The 18,764-nt window shown below is 27.3% G+C and overlaps 1 protein-coding gene across 2 annotated transcripts; it reads right to left on the reverse strand.

Annotated features, from left to right (window-relative positions):
* Positions 1 to 3,475: 3,475 nt before the first annotated feature.
* LOC136983329 (dnaJ homolog subfamily B member 9-like) lies at positions 3,476 to 18,716 on the reverse strand. 2 transcript variants are annotated; one of them, XM_067280022.1, is made up of 4 exons: positions 18,596 to 18,716; positions 16,354 to 16,592; positions 8,918 to 9,310; positions 3,476 to 5,507 (listed from the first exon to the last, which is right to left on the reverse strand). In XM_067280022.1, exons 2-4 carry the CDS (start codon positions 16,568 to 16,570, stop codon positions 5,434 to 5,436), a joined length of 684 nt encoding a protein of 227 aa, XP_067136123.1. In that variant the 5' UTR covers positions 16,571 to 16,592; positions 18,596 to 18,716; the 3' UTR covers positions 3,476 to 5,433. The 2 variants fall into 2 exon arrangements, with proteins under 2 accessions (XP_067136123.1, XP_067136122.1); XM_067280021.1 differs by lacking the exon at positions 18,596 to 18,716 and adding an exon at positions 18,315 to 18,394.
* Between the last annotated feature and the right edge of the window lie 48 nt (positions 18,717 to 18,764).

Here is an 18,764-nt window from a genome sequence, read left to right on the forward strand (position 1 = left end):
TTTGTGGTTTAAGGCCTTTTACCGCTCAGAGAGCACAAAAAGGCCATGAATTTAAACTAGTAATGTGCATACTTTAGGACAGTGTTTCTCAAACTTTTTGGACCGCGACCTCCCTTCTGCATTTAAAAATTTCAAAGGACCCCCGAAGAATGAGTATGTGTCGAAAAACATCCCGGAGGGAGGGGGTTAGGCTCGTATTTAAATATTTATATTCTTTTTATTATTTATATGTGCAATTTATTTAAGTAAAAATTATTTTATATAGTTTTTATTTCTATTATTTCTAAACATGAATCCATAGTAAATTTATAAAATATTTGAAAAAAATTAATCTAGAATCAATTTTTCAGCGACCCCCCAAATATTTTTCGCGACCCCCACTTTGAGAATCACTGCTTTAAGATATTGATACAAACAGCATCGACTTTTTCAGATGCTGATTCTTTTGATTAGTTTAATTAATAGTCAAAAGTTCATTTTCATTACTGCACAAATCTATAATGTTAAAATATTTACAAAGCAAACATAAAAATAATAAAGCCGTAGGAATAAAATTTTCAATAGAATTTATTAGCAGGTACAAATTATAAAACTTTTGTTACTTTTTATAAATGGGCAAAGGAAAAACCATGATTCTCATTTCAGTGACACATTCAAGATTTAATCTTGAGGGAACCAAGTTAAACGGATAAAACGTTTTTAATGTGAATTCAATAAAATGATGTGATCGCTAATTCGTAAATAATATAGAAACAGAAGATACGACGTAATATAAAAAATGAATTTTAATCAGAAGATTTTTGAAAAATTTTCTAGTGGTTTTTTTGTTTATTTTTTTCTTTGAAGACCGCTCTGGTTGCACCACTATCTCAGCTCACATTGGGTTTACTCAGGTCTTTTCCGAAATTATACTCTGCTTTATCGAAATCTTTCATCGGTACTTCGTAGTGTAGTACCGACAATTGTTAGATATTTCACTACAATAATATTAAAAAGCTTAGGTTAAACTTTTATGCTATTGATGGAAGATCCAAGTACTATCTCAAGCCGTATGAACAGATCCGGTCCATCTTGCTGCCAACGTTACGAACACAATTCTAATTTCAAATCACTCGCTAGCGTGCAACACTGTCAGACCAAACAGGTAGACTTTTCTATAAGAAGTGTCATTTCTAATACATTACTTCCCCTCCCCGTAAACATATATATTTCTATTCAGGGAGATTAGACCGGATGACCACGCGGCTAAGATGGCAGCCTACTGCTCTAGGAACCAAGGGCCTGATTCCAGATGGACCGAAAACCCCCAGGACTTTTTCGGGGGGGAGTTCGACCAAATATGTCGGGCCTCTTTTCCTCACTATCCGACTCCCAATTGTGGGCGTAGCCGAACCCATAATGGGTTTGCTGAAAATGTCCTGTGGGCACTGAAAGAGAAAGTTTTTAAAGAATAATCAGGGAGATTTAAAAATTAGAGTTTTTAAATAACTAGGTAAGTATTGAAAGTAAAATCTTTGTAAAGAAACTAGGAGACCGTGGCTATAATCATGGCAATCGTTTTTTGTTAGACCACTTCCTCCGTTTCTACGACCTGTTGCAAAGAAACAGTTTAGCATCGTTGTTCATTCCTTTTGCCTACGTTACAACTGATATATCCTTATAATAATCCCAAACCGATTTACGTGTACTAGATGCATTGTTTCCTGATGTATCAAAAATTTTATTAGATGATACTAAAATCACCAAAAATCGACTCAGCTTAGAAATTATAGGTTCAAAGTTCAGTTCTATTATGCATTACAACAAGAATGAAATAAAACAACTGTTATACAAATTTCGTTACATTTCTTTTAATAAAAAGGGATACTATAGATTACCACCTATGGAATTTTCGGTCTTTGGGTATATATCTGAACTCAGGAGAACGAGACGAGTTCAACGATACCCTACTTTTGGACCGGAGACGAAAAATAATAAAGTTATCATACTTTTTTCCAGCGATCGCGCAACGATAGGGAGTCGCGTCACTTGCCTTTAGTAGACGTTTCCCCCTTTTTTACTTTGTTCAAGAACTACCATGAATCAATAACTAGTGACGTTTAGCACATGGCGGCCTGCCGGCGGCTCCCCTCCGGGAGGTCAGTTGAGAGCACGAACAGTGGGAACGGCCGCCATGTTCGCTGCCATAAGTAACATTAACCGAAATGGCGATCGCGCGATGATCGGAAGTCGCGTCGCTCTCTCCGCTCTCGTGTCGCGTGTTTAACCCTCCTGGAGATGACCGTAGTCCGGCGTCATGGTTTGCAGGCTTTACCGCAAAATGGCAGTACTAGCAACTATGGTGCCGTCTTCATGAGAGCACTAAAATAGTATGATAACTTTTTTATTTTTCGTGTCCGGTCCAAAAATAGGGTACCGTTGAACTCGTCTCGGTCCCCGAGTTCAAATATATAATCAAAGTCCTGAAATTCCATTGGTGGTAATCTATAGTACACCCAAAAAAAAAGACCATAAATATTTTAAAATGTAAAAATTCCCCATTGCCAAAACCAAAATCATTTTGCCTAAAACAGTTTAATAAAATCCACACAATTTACAACCTAATCAATACCAATAGGTCTGTTCCTAATTCAGATGCCTAACATTACTTTTTATTCAATCTTTGTTATACAGTATATGAACATTATAGCATGATATTGATGTTATTTTGAAATAGTATAAACTTTAAATAGCCCACTCTTTTCATAGTATTAAAAAAGTGTTTTAATATTCAATACATGATGAAATAGTATCGTCATGTCTTGAATATCTAGTGTGGCATCAAATAGCCTGTACGTACTAAATGTTTTGACATACATAACTTTGTGAAATGTTTTAAGCTACTGGCATTTTTGTATGTCAGCTTGGCTATCTCTAACATTTCCTTGAGTTTCTCAAGGAAATGTTAGAGATAGCCAAGCTGATATAATTATTATAAAGCTTTATGCAAAATATTATAACTGAAAACACTACTGTTTGGGTTTCTAAAACAACTTATTTAACTACTGGTGTTAAATAAGTTGTTTTAGAAATTGTATTTTGCATAATCTTGACACAAAGATAAATTTATTCATTTATTGAAAATATTGCACATAAATGTAATCATATGCTATAACAAATAGAACAGTTGGCAAACTTTTTTGTACAGAACCATAGTACATATTTTAGGCTTTATGGGCCAAAGATGAAAATTGAGGATATACACAGTAAATACTGTACCTACATAAGAAAAAACAAATTTTTTTCTTGATGAAATTCAATAATAATAATTTTATTACAAAAATTGTTCTCTAATCTATCAACTGCTATGTTTAGCAGACTTAATTATTCTATCAGTAACTGAGCTTAATTTGCAAAATGCTAATTCAATAGAATTTTAAATAAAACTTTGTTAATTTCATAATCCAATTTTTTCTTAAGACATTAAAACAATTCATTCTTAATATTTTTGAACAAATTTGCTCATTTATTTTCATAAAAACTGTTAATACATAAATTATTATTTAATAATACTGGTTGAATTTTAAATTATTTGAAGTTCAATCAGATAAGAATTTACAATCAAAAGTATTAAAGATAACAGAAATCAAAATGTAATAGTTTGTAAAATTAAAATGAATGTGTACATAAGATAATCTGTGCATTTTTTTTTAACATACTGTATACATTTTTCTAATTTATATATTTACAAACATCTCCGTAAATACAAAGAAACATAAATTATATTTACATTTATTAATAACTTTTTTATTGTAATATTTACAATTTATTACCTTATAAATACAGCATTTTATTTACACAACTTTTATATTCTTTTACAAAAGTGTTCAGATTTTAATTGCAACATCAATATTGCAACTATTTAGAATATGATAAAAATATCTATTGGTATGAATTCACGAAGAAAATTCTTATTTAAAAATATGTTTATACAATTAAAAATAATGTTAATTTTAGTGAAAAGTTGTTTTTCATTATCTATTAAAAACTAAAGCTGCACTAATTTACACATATCATTTCTTAAATGCTGAATACTCAAATTTACAAAGTAATTTATTTAAAACTTTCGTGGAACAAATCAAACTTGCGTAAACTGAGACTAATATTTATATGTAAAATGTGAAATCTTACAACCTATTCCTTTATAAATGTCATCTTGGTTCACACAATTTTGATTTACACAACTGTTTTAGAACCAATTTACTGCATAAATTAAAGGGCAAGACTATTTAAAGCAAATTTTATATAAAATATTCATACATATATTTATTTCATTTTTTTAAAATCAGTCTTTAGACTTTTCTATTATGTATAACTATAAATGGTATGTAATATATGTGACAGAAAAATAATTGTTATAGAGGAGAAACAAATATTGAAAATATTCTCTACTATTTCAGTTAGTATGAAAGAATAATTGCAATTAAAATGATAATAACCTGCTACTTTTAAGTAAATGCCAAAGATATATTTGATATTTAAAAAAACTAAAATTTTAAATATGCAAAAATTTTTAATGGAATTTATATTAAGTTTAACAATAATATAAATTTACTACTCTTGTATTATACCTATTTACAATCAACTTTTTTTTATAATTTAAAATGTTAATGAAGTAATATTTATATTTTAAAGATAAATTTAAATCATTTGAAGCTTATTGTTTGGCTAATTTTGAAATATTACAATGCTATAAAAAATAATTTCAATACAAAATTCTTCATAGATACATATCTCAATATTATGAAAAGATATTCTGCACTAGAAAAATACTACAGAATTTTCAATAAGGATAAACATTGAAACAGATAAATAACAGATATTACAAGTGTCTACTTAAATATAATGAATAAGGAAGATCAAGAGAAAAAATGAAATATTGGAAAAACTTAGGAAAAAAATTCCTAATATAAATTAATAGAAAATTTTTATCATAAAAGAAGTAATTTTATATGCTTAAGACTAAAACAGGATTAACTAATCAACTAACTCACTTATATCAATAAAATGTTTCTATTGTTTGTTAAAGATAGAACACAACAGTCATCTCTTGAGTTTTATTACTTAATAATAATTTATGAAATACTATTAACCAAAAAAACAATTATTGATAAACAGTATGTTTTATAAAAACAATACTGTTTAATTTATAGATAATATGTTTATTTTAAATTATATAAATACATGAATACATTATACAGAAAAACTGAGGATCTAAAAATAAAACTGATTCAAATTTATTTCAAATTTTTAATTTGTTAATTATTATAAATTTCTTATCTAGTAATAAGAGAATTTTGAAGATATTTTCTTGAGCAATGCAAATCCCTAGGTATAATTTGCAAAATAATTTTGGTTTTTAAATGTTTACAAAATCAGAAAAAAATATGGTTTTCAAGAACATTGTGTATACGTTGTGACCATATTACCCACTCTCTGTGTGACTGTTCGGCATCTACCTCCACTACCTGAAAAAAAAATTTATTCTTTAGTAATTATATGTGTATTTTCATATACAAACTGAGTGAGAAATCATATTTATGAATTAATATTTTATAAATTTTTATAGAAATTAATATAGTCAACTTTAAAGATTATCTTGCTATTAAACTTTAAAACTTTTCACATCAAGTATGTTGTTTTATCTTTATCACCATAAGAAAAAAGAATCACCAAGAATAGAATTTAAAATTAAATTAGTCTTGGCCACTGGTAGACCTCAGATGTGAGTAAGAGTGTGAATTACTCAAAACAGTGAAAGAACTAAAATGCGACACTTCAACTAATTGTCGACCATCTATTACCTACCAGCTATCAAATGATGTCACATTAGTTGCCATCAATCTTTCATCAGCCATCACCTTGCCAATTAGGACAAAATCTATTAATTGTAAAGACTTGGGCAATCTATCTACAGATCTCAAACAATAATCTAATATCATAATTTTGTTTAATCAGATATTATGTACAGTGGGTGATCGGTTAACGAACATAATCCATTCCAAGACTTTGTTCGCTATCCAAATTGTTCCAAATGTTCATTAACCGATTATTGATTTACCATAGGTTCTTATGGGAATTTGATTAATTTGTTTGGAGACCCCCAAAAATATATACTTTCTTACTACATTTATTTATATATAATAGTAAAAATACATATATACACACTCTTGCATTTTTATTAGTCATGCTTTTCCCCATTTGTGGGGGTTAAAGAATCTGCCCAGTGTAAATTGCTTTTCTTTCTTCAGGATTTTTCAGAATTAATTAATAGCATTGTAATTGTAGCAATCCCTGAGCCTATTAAACTCAACCTGGTTTGGATGCCATGCTAAGACAGTCGTTCTGACATTCTCCCACTACTTCATAAAATCTTTAATACCAGATATCGGCATTAATCCTCTTTTTCAGAAGAAAACATATCTCGCCAAGTTTCTTGGTGTTTCTTCATTCAAGAGTTCTTAATGTTCTTCTGTCATCAGATCAGTTTCAGGTTTCATTATGAGCTCTTCAATGTTCTTTATTTCTCAGATGTTATTTTTGTCACTCCTTTAGCTGCTTGAATCATCTTGATTATACTGTATCTTTCTTAGGTAAGATTGAACTGCAGCCTACTGTAGACCTGTTCAAGCCATATTGTCCAGCAACATCAGATACCTGCACACTATATCTTTGCTATTATACTTTCACCTTTCGGAAATAAACACCCACGCAATACTTAACGAGTGTCCACCCGACAGTCTTGTGAATACTATAAAAGAATTGTTTCTGTCAGAAAAATAAAAAGCTGGAATTACAAGGGAGAGTTTTCAAAGTTCGGAGGAATACTATCCGATCAGTATATACCAAATTGAGCATCGATGTCTACGTCTCCTGTGCTCCGAACAGTTTCGAATTGTTGCCTGAAGACCAAGGGAAGACTAATTGGTATTCATTATTTTACAATGCGTTTTCTTGTGTTTGTTCTGTGAGGTGTTCATTGTCTGAACATAAAAATCTTTTACAAAAGTGTTCATTATCTGATCACTCACTGTAAATATAAACTCTCTCTCTCTCACATGCAGTCAAAAGTTAATGTATTTTTCTCATCATTGTGAAAATAAATATATTTAAAAGCTTTAACCCGGCATGAGTGAGGTCAGGTATGTCATACCCGAGAAGTTTTTAAACGCAGATTATTTAATGTTATTTTTGCCATGCAAATCCTGTCTTCACAGTAGCTGGAGGTAAAGGAGTGGGGGCAAGATGCAGTGTTGAGTTTAGTGTTGCACTGGCTTCAGCGGGAGATACACAAGTGCAAAAGTGGCTGGGGTATGTCACACCCGACCTCGTAGTCGGTGTTACATTTTTGAGTCAACAGTAAGTTTATGAGTTATAGTTATTTATAGTATTCTTAGATTTATTTTTAGATTTCTCAAGATGTCTTATGAAGAAAATAAACATTGGCTACAAGAATTATTAGAAAACTATGAATTCAAGTACTTTACATTGGTGTCCTACATACCTAAAAAAATGTCAACTTTACCCCCATGATAAAAATATAGATGAATTGATGGTGATAAAAGAAAACCAGAAATGATTACTTATTATAACACAACTAAAGTCGATGTTGATGTCGCAGATGAACTGAATGCCACTTATGATGTTTCACGCAACAGCAAACGGCCTATGACGATTTTTTACGGTATACTCAATATGGCTGCCATAAATGGTAACATAATATACAGAGAAAATAACATAGGTGAAAAAACATGCATAAAGCACCAAGACTTCATTTGTAATTTCGGTTTGAATCTGATACACGATAGTCTTTGCATTAGACAACAAAATGTTTATCTTCCAAGGGAAACTCAAAAGAGGATTGCTGATCAACTGGGAGAACCTTCATCACCAGTTCCCAAATACATGGCTGGTAAATATGTCAGGTGTGGTGACTGTACTAAAAAAAAAGATAGGAAAACAAAACATTGCTGTTCGAAGTGTGAGAAGCCAATATGGATGGAGCATGCAATTTTTGTGTGTGGAGATTGTGCTGATTTGTAGGTGTAATGATGGTGCTGTGCTAATTGATCTCATAAGACCTTTTAGTTTTTTTTTCTATTTTTATAATTAAAAGATACTATAGTTATGTTGATTAACCGAAGAAGTTGTAATTTTGTTAGAATTTTATAGGAAAAAATGTAAACTTCCAAAACTTGTACTTTTTCAAAGAAAATATAGACACTTTGTTATTTCAATAAAAAAACATGCCTTTCAATCTTAAACATAGTATTTTATTTGTTAAATGGATACTATTATAATTATCCCAAGTAAAAATATACTTAATATACAATTATAGTATCAAAAATTCGGCATCAAAGTTTCGGGTATCTCCTACCCGCCTCATAGCTGATGTAACAATTTCTCACCTCATTCATGCCGGGTTAAGTGTGTGGAAGGTACTCTATTGAGACCCATGCAACACTTTTAGAAAAGGATATCATAAATAATAGTTAGGTTTATATAGATCATTTCTTGAGCTGACTCTTTCATATCCTAATAAAACCTCACATAAAAATGAAAAATGTTTAATTTATTGTTCAGAAATTTATTGTGGGACAAATATTTTAATTGTGATGATGTTATACATCATTAGAGTCAGGACTTAAAGTGAATTATAAAATTCAATAATTTTTATAGTAGTTTTGTTAACTTTTAAAACTTTTCTTATTAATAAAATTTTTACTTACATCATGTATTATGTACTGTACTGGAGAAATGTTTGTAATTTACTTAATTTAAAAATTTGGATTAATTTGACAAAGAACATTTAAGGCTAAAAATGATATTTGAGTTTAAGTAAAAATTATATATTAAATATAAAAATTTATATACATACTTGATCTCTGTTGGTAAGAATGATATTGTGCCTTATGGATATCATTACTAAAATGACTACCACCAAAATATGAATCTCTACTTCCAAATGGTTCAAAGCCTCCAAATTCTTCAAACATATCTGCCCCTGGATTCATATCTTCAAAAAGATCATCAAAATTGAAAAAGCCTCCATTGCTTCCAAATGGCATCCTGAAACCATGTCCATGATGATGTCCTTCGTGTCCTCTACGATTGCCAGAATGAAATGCAAATGCATCATCAAAGTGATGAAAGAAATCATCAAAATTAAAGTGGAAATTGTGTGGACCACCATTTCCACCATTTTCAAATGCAGCCTCTCCAAACTGATCATATTTTTTCCTTTTTTCTGTATCAGATAATACTTCATATGCTAAAATTAAAAAAAAAAATACTTTGAGATTATTATTAAAATTCATATTTAATAAAATATATAATATTAAGAATTACATATTTTTATGAATTTAAAATATTAAATATATACTACTAAAATAAATTCTCATTAGTTTTCTGTATTTAAATACTTCATTAAAGACTTCATTAAAAATTATTTTTATTTCTTTTGATGAAATTTATTGTTATTTTATCATATTCCTAAAATCTTATAAAATATACCTTAACATGGTGTATAAATGAAAAAAGTAATAATTTATATCGATGAAAAAACTAAGAATAATTATCCCCATAAAAGGATTAAAATTCAGATAATACCTAACAGTATATTCATTTACTATGGCCATTTACAATATGAATGTAAGAAAATACTGCTTAAAACCACACAAAATATTTTTAATACTTCAAACAAGCAGCATTTTGTTACATCTTTATACAATGATGCTTTTTGCATTTTGATATTATTTAAAATAATTGATAATTAAAAAAAAAAGCTCAAATTTATTATGATTATACAGGAAACCACAAAAGGAGAATTTATTTTTTTAATTTCAAGGTTAAGTTAAGTTTGTAGGACTTTTCTGTATGTGGATTGAGGAGGTGATGAGTTACCAAAGTGAGAAGTTTTATGGTCATCTAAATAGCAGAATTTTTGTAAAGGTATTATATGCGCTATATGCAAATTTATATACCTATTAGATATATACTAATAGTGGCTATTTCTATTTGTAGTTAAAATTTAATTTTAAAAAATATTGGCTATTCAGTGGCCATTTTTGAGTTAATGATATTCACATCCTGTCATTTTGCAGTGGCATCTTGAAGAAAGGGTTATATTCTTTGTTAACACATGGAGTTGATGCTATTATCAAGTGTTGTGAACAATAATTTGTTTGATCCTAGTGGTAAGTCATAGAGGTACAAATTAGATTATCTGTATTTTTCTTTTTTTAACAATATCACAAGTTTTACAGAATGTTAAGTTATCAAAAGTTGGGTTTCTGGGACTCTAAGAAGAAATTTTCATTTAAAATTTTCTTATCACATGTGGAATATGATACCCAATAAATGTATACTTCAAGCATTAAAATAAAGCAGAACCTTTTTTACAATGATTTCAATTATATTTTGCAATATTTTTAATGTTATTAATACATTTTCAATTTCATATTGGATGTCCTTTAATTGTTACAAAGTGTTGATTATTCATGTAAACCTTTTCCTTTAAAACAGTCCCATATAGAAAATCCAAATGCTGTCAAATCAGGTAAACTCACTGGCCATGTAAAATCACATCAAAAAAGTAAATGATGTGAAAAATCTCCTTTATGATCTGAATAATCAGATATTTTGCAATATTGTTTGCAACTATAAACAAATCATTGAGAAATGATTACAAAAAGAGGAGTTTTTTGAATCAGTGATTTATTTTGCACCATACTATATAATTTTATTTAAATGAAAACAGATCCTATCTTTTCTAAAAATTACTTACAATTTATCTACTTTTAAAATAATTTCAACGAAATATTTTAAATTAATCAACTATATTAATTTTTCCTAATTATTAATTGTACATTCCATATTGATGATTCACAGAAATAAATTATACAAACATATTGATTAAAACATTTTTAAAGAAGTAAATCAATAGTTTATTCTGGATATCTTGATTCGTGCCATTTGATAATAGTAGTACTACAGATTAAATCAATTTTGTTTGAAAAATATTTATGAAATACATTTATATTCAATATCATATGCTGATTATGAACCAACAGGTGTTTTCTAATCTAATTAAACAGGAGTTAAACTTTTTCCCAATTACATTAATAGTAAAGCAATAAATAATTACAAATATGCACATCAAACAAAACCCAATATCATAAGGCAACTCCTGCTTTTCTTCCAGTTTAATCTAAATTAATTAATTAAATATTATAATTATTAATTTTAATAAGAGATGGCACATAATGCCTAACTCTAGTGCCAAATTCATTTCTAATCTATAATCATATATCCAAAATTTAGCCCGATCATTTACAGCAGTTGTAGGTGTATTTGTCAATAAATAATTATTAATAAAAATATCTATAAATTTTAGTTTAATACTATAACTAATTTTATTGTAAGTAAAATTGAAATGATCATGAATTAATAAAAACTAAGACATTACTTATATATATAGTCTATATAAATAAAATTTTTTGTTGCATCATCATAAAAAGTTTTTCTGCAAAATGTCAAAAATTTTTTCGTTTGCTGTAATTAAAATTATAATGTTTCAAGTAAAATATATCTGACAATTATATATAAACACACATTGCACAGCTAATTTTTTTATAAATACTTAAAATTCTTATAAGAAAAAACATTTAAACAATAATAATTTGCTGGATCCAATAACACAACTAATAGTTTTCCAAAATAAATCAAATGTAGGCCATTCATTTTTGATTGTGAATATTACAGAAAAATCTGATTTAAGTCAATTTCTCCAAGCTACATTCTGTGAATCCAAAAAGTTCAATAGATGCTTATTGAGATTCATTGAAAGAGGAAGTAAAAATAAACTAATGTATTTATTAATTCTTACTAGTAAAAGTTATGATAAATTTTCAGAAAAATAAAAGTTATCTTCAAATTTATTTTGTAAATTGCAGAAAGCATTACAATCTAAATTTGTAATTCTAAAAATAAAATTAATATAAACTTTCTCTTCACCATGATATTATTATTACTCTTTGTATATGTATTCAAATAATACTACTGCTAACATAAAAAAAATGGTGAGAAATGAAAGTTAATTAACTACAGTAAATAATGTACTGTACATTTATAATAGATTCAAAATTTACAACACATTTCTCTTTGTAATTATTTCAGAGCAAAGACTTTTTACAAATGACATTCTTTCGAAGTATCAAAAATTGTTGACAACATCAACAACATACCAGACTGATAATGATTAAAATCCAAAAAAAATATCCTCTCTAATATCATTCAATCAATAAGAAAATATCAAACTTTGAAAATTGTATAAATTTGATATTTCAGTGAATTTGTATTCAGTAAATTCACTAAAATATCAAAATTATACAATTTTTCTAAAATATAAATAATAATAATAATTTTAAAATACAAATATATTTAATTGAAGATCACTTTGAAAGCATATAGCTTTAGTATGCTTTCAAAGTGATCTTCAATTAAATATATTTGTATCTTAAAATTCTTTTGGAAACAATTATTTATACAAAATTATCATAATCAAATTTACTATTTTAAATAATGTTATACAATTAGGTTTTAATTTTAAATACAGAGTTTTTAATATTAATGTTATTCACACATTTGCATTTAAAAAATGATTAATTTATTATGATTATTATTACATTTAAAAAAAATTAATAATCAAAATATAAAAAGATTTTCAGGAAATTAAAATATCTACACATACAATGCATCACATGAATAAAATCAGTTTCTTTTCTTTTTTATATAAATTAGGACAAGGAAAAAGACTGCAGTACATTAAGAATTAAAATAATTAAAATAATCAATTTCATCAAAATTTAATTAAAAATACTACTTATTTTAATTGTTACATTTATACTAAATTAGATTAAATTGTATACTTCATTGAATTCATTTTTTGTGTTAGTATCAAATCTAAGCAATAGAATGTAAGAAATCTATAATGGAAAATTTTTCTGTATATAATGCATTTACAGAAATTTTAAATATAATTTATTTGCAATGTTTCAAAAAAAAAAAACAATGAAATAGTATTATTTTCTTCTGTATTTTATAATGTAATATCTTAATACTGTTTTGATAGAAATATCACTTTTGAATATCAATTACCACTATAATGGATTAAATACTTTTTCAAATATATCTGAATCATATCTTGCTGATTCTATATATAAAAACAGTGATTCATAAGAAATCATCAGTGGTTATAATTTTCAGGAATCAACATTCCCATCATCATCAATATCAAACTTTGAATAAATTGTCATAAATTTAAGAAAATTTTCTAATGTCAAAAATGATATGTAATACAGTATATCCAGTGGAAGAATAAATGCACCATTTTCTAATATTGATATTATTTCCTTTAATATTATAAAAATCTTATGCAACATTATACACAAATTTAGATATTTTTACTTTCCCAGGTCTGTTATATATAACAGAGAGAAAGTATTGTGATTTCTCAAAAAATGACTCCCCCATGATTTTTACTTGTTTTAACTCAGGAAACATTGAAATGTCAAGAAATGCAAAAAAATTTGTAGTTTTTTTCCCTGTATGTATGTTATTTAGTGTGTATGTGTGTGGGAGAGAGCACAATTTTTGTTCACATTCTTTGAAGCTTAATATCTCATGTTTTTTATTGAAAATTTCTGAAATTTCACAGGCAGATTTGTGTATTAGGGAAGTTGATATTATTAAATTTTGATGGTTAAAGGTTGAGGGAGTGGGGAGATAAAGAGGGAGATCGCATGTCATATCTCAAGTAGGGTCAGACTTAATGATAATTTTACTCATTATTAGCATTTACAGTTTTTTATAAAATCTGTCCCTACCTTCAAAATTAAGCTTTTTGCCATTTTATAATAATTAAAAATAGAAAAAGTTGCTTTAAAATAACAGATGGTGCCACCAGAATTTTAAATGTTGCCAGAAAAGCTAAGCAATTCATTGCTGGATTTTTTTAATAAATATTTTTGAAACAAATTTATAGTTAATTTATGTTAATACAGACAAAGCTGTAAGGAGGGAAAAGAATTTAAAAGTCAGAAATATAATAAAATATTTGTAAATAAATATTTTTTCAGACAAATGATATAGAGATTTTAAAACATTTAAAGATTAATAATTTAAAATAATTTTAAAGAAAACAAAATGGATTCTATAATATAACATTCTGATTAGTAATGCATTGCTAATATATTGAGAAAAATCAACATTTAAATAAGCATGATAAGGCAAATTAGTATTCTAGAATAAAATAAGAAAGTTTAATTAAGATCAGCAACATTTAAATCCAATCAATGAAATTAAAATCAAAGTAGAAAATTGCTTATTTATCATTATGATGAAATTGTAATTTTTATTTACTTTGAATATATTAAATATTAGTAGTATTTCATATATTTCATACTTATTCCATTACATTTGTTTTTTAACCTAACAAAACAACTTACAAAACTCAATACTTTGCAATAAAGCTACATCAACTGCTGTATAACATCGGGTTATATATTGGCTATAATAATTATAAATTACTGATAACTTTGATCCTAGAGGGAGGCATTGGGCACCATCTCGTATTAAATTTAAATTTCTGTAAATTCTTTGTCAGTCTTTTTCTGTAAAAACTGTGTCAAGAAATTGGTGGATCGTTATCACAAACGGTGAGTCTCCATACATGATAAATACCCACCAATTTCTTGACACAGTTAGATATAGATTTTGAAGGTATTCTAGCTTTTTCCCAAAATATGATACACTCACGTATTACAAGATTTACGCTTTCACTTACAGTTAGTTTAACTTCGCGAATGTTAAAAAACAAAACTGCAAGTACTTGCCAATTTGACGGTAATTTTGCACCTGTGATTTGGTGGTTTATCTCTCTGACTAAGAAAATATGTTTTTTAGTGCTTCGTAATTCCACTGACATCTTCGAAAAAAAAAAACTATACGTGTTAGTAGCCCGACAAATTATGTTAGAATGGCGAACAAAGCTAATATGTGCAACTTCTCTAGCACCATATGTATGGAAATGATTCGATGCAAGTCGGCATGGGTTCTAGTGATCAAAATGAGTTGAAATTTATTGTGGGAGTATAAGTTTTATATGTACAGTTTACAGGGCCGGATTATCAAATAGGCAAAGTAGACAAATGTCTAGGGCCCGTAATTCGGAGGAGCCCGGCTTCAGTGCAAAAGATTTCTCTGTTTCAAAACGAGTAAAAATTATTTAAGAAATTCGATAGGACAGAAAAGGCTGTATTTAACAATTCTTACTAAGCTCCGCTCGACCAGCCATTACCTAAAAAAAAAAGTCAACAGCCATCGCGTGCGTCAGAAGTAATGTGCGCCACGAGATCTCTCGCACCATCTAGAAATATTCCTAGGGCCGCCTCTCGTGGTAGTACTGATGTATGGTTATGATTTATTTTCTAAATCTAACTTATACGTCGCGACATCGCATATTCGATGTAGCGTTCAAGTTGCTCGAGTGCGAAGATATTACAATTCAATAGTGTTTTATAAAAGAGTTAAAAGGGGTGACACCACGATATCTGCACCGGGTGTCACCCATGCTAGCTACGCTAATGTCACATTATATAAGATTTGTTTAGAAGTAACTTATTTAAATGGGGCCCCAATTTAAATTTTGTCTAGGGCCCGCTAGAGGCTTAATCCGGCGCTGACAGTTTATATAGAATACACTCAAACCTGTTTTTGTGCAATTTTTTATTTGTGCGATTTCTTTTGTGTAATTTTTTGTGTGCGGTATATGAATTTCAATCAAATTGGTATACTGCACAAAAATAATTGCACAAAACACATTGCACGTATAAAAAAACACACAAAAACAGGTTTGAGCGTATTAAATTTATAGAACTAAAAAAATAAAAATGCTTTAGAATTTTCTATCTGCTATAGTTTTTTTAATGCTAATAATAATATAGTGGAACAGACAATATATTGATTATATGACTACATGAATGTAAGCTACGGTTTCTAATAAATGTTCTCTAACAAATTATTATTATCTAATATTTAACTTTCTCTTAAACATCCTTTGTGTGATTTATTTGAAATTATCACAATTAAAAAATGTACAGCATTTCCAACAATAAATAAAATTAAACATTTGATTTAGAAAATGTATTAGTAGAATAAAATTTTTATAATACTGTTATAACAATGTATGTAAAAACAGCTTAAAAAATCATTTAATAAATCACTAAAATTAACAGAAGAAAAAGAACTATATACCTTGGGCTATTTCTCTGAACTTTTCTTCAGCATCTTTTCCTTTATTTTTGTCTGGATGATATTTAACTGCTAGTTTTCTGAAAGCTTTTTTGATTTCTCGATCAGATGCAGTTCTTTCCACTCCAAGTATCTCATAATAATCTTTGTTAAGTGCAGCTGAAACATTATTTATGATGAAGAAGAGTCCAAGAACAATTAACAGTTTTTCAGAAATCATTATATCAAATTTTAGAAATTTCCTACAAAAATTAGAAAATCATCATTAATATATTTATTTATAATTAAAAAGTATGAATAATATTACTAGTTTGCTGAAGTGCATTAAATTATTATTTTATAGAAACTAAAGAATATTGCTGATGTAAAAATTCTATTTATTAAAAATTATTTGTTTATTTGGAATATACTCTCTCTTATAAGTATTTGCTTCAAAATATAAGATAAACTATTTAATTTTATTTTATTACTTGTCATCAATTCTTTCTATTATCTGAAAACTATGCTTTTTAATTTTCACTATCACAGGGAATAAATTGCTGAAAGTTTCAATATAAATAAATTATATTCATAATAATTCATAATATGATTCTAAATGACAGAACAGTTTTATATAACTTTTCTAGTTTTATACAACTTATTGTTTTCATAAAAATAAAAAGAAGCTTCAAAAAGCAAGAAAACAGAAGAATAAATGCAGAACACTATACAAGAAATATCACTTTTTAAAACTTGCTTTGAAGACAAATGCTTATCTTAAAGTTAATTTGTAAGATCTATTTGTATAGTTTTAATTTATTTATGTAAACAGACAAACCTATCTATACAAACAAAAAAATGTAAAATTAAAACTGCAGATAGGCAAGCCATCTAACCACTCAAAATTTAACTGTATACATTGATAAAGACATAATTTAATTTTGAATGTGCAAACAGCTTATTTCTTGCTTTCAGCTTTGTTAAATATTATATAATATTCTTTACATTCATGTTGGTTCATCTTTACTAATGATCTTAGTAGTTTTATATAGTTTTATAGCTTCAGAAAGTTAAAATGCTAAAAATATTTTAATGATTTTTTGAAATTTTGTTTAAGAATGAAAAATTCATGGTTAAGAATATTGATATATTGTATATAAATGCAAATAATTTATATTACTTTTATTTTTAAAATTCTTCATTGTGTTTCCCATTGCCTTTTGTGCCAAATTATTATTATTATTATATAATCAGGTAAAAAATTTTTTACTGTATTTAGATTAATTTCAGAATAGAGAAAATTTTCTTTATCTTGAATTAGTTGAGGCCTTAAAAGCAGTTTTAATTAAATATTTGGTTTAATGAGATTTCCCCAGATTTTAATTTTTTAAAAATGAAATATGTGTAATTTAAAGTGATAAACAACAAAACAAATAAAAAAGAAAGAATCTACACACAACCAGTTCTTTGAAATTATAAATTTTTCTTTAATTTTGTTTATATTTTGGGATTTTTAAATCACTACCGCTCTCATCTGTTTAATGCTTTTACTCAGGCTTATTAATATAATTAACATAATAAACAGATAAAGCAATCAATTTGCTACATTTGAATATTTAAATATATTTAAACAGAGGAGGAATTATATGTGTCAGCCTTTCAAAATACTTACCTTGAATTTAAATAGCAATTGGCATTTCAAACTTAAAACTAGTTTATTGGTGAAATGCTAATTCTGATGTCATTGATACATTAAACATTTTTCTTTTAAAATTAAAATTATATACATAATTTTTAATATACTTTATATCAGTGAGAATTTTAAACAAATTCTATTTTAATTTTTATGATTTTCAAAAATCATTTATTCCAATACTTCATTCTCAATCCTTTATTATAATATTGAAAAGTTAATTTTAATTCCTTTTTAATGTATTATATACAGTATTCGAATATTTAAAGTTAGAACAGAATAAGACAATTACCCAATTAAGTGACCTGAATCAATAATAACCAGTTTAAATGGTATCATTACATGACAGTTGTGCATTTTAGCATGAAGTTTCATCCATATGCAATGATTTTTATGCAGATTTAGTCATTGAAATAATACACATCATTTCATCTTTATGACTTATTTAATATCAACGTTTCAAAAATCACAAGGACGTTTCTAATTTAAGTGAATAAATTAGAATAAATGTTGAAAACAATTCGAAATAACAATTAATAAAACGATTAGGTTAAAATATAACTTAAAACTTACCAAATATGTCGTCAACAATTTTTTATTTAATAGGAGAAGGTTCTATTACCACATGCTACAAACAGATATGAAACTGAATAAAATCACGTTTTTACCATGTACATTTCACCTAAAGACACGAAATTCAATTCTATTGGTTATAAAAACTCACGTGACCTAAACGTATACT

Source organism: Centruroides vittatus, unplaced genomic scaffold (assembly GCF_030686945.1).
Source record: "Centruroides vittatus isolate TY-2023 unplaced genomic scaffold, ASM3068694v2 contig_880, whole genome shotgun sequence".
Classification (NCBI taxonomy): domain Eukaryota; kingdom Metazoa; phylum Arthropoda; class Arachnida; order Scorpiones; family Buthidae; genus Centruroides; species Centruroides vittatus.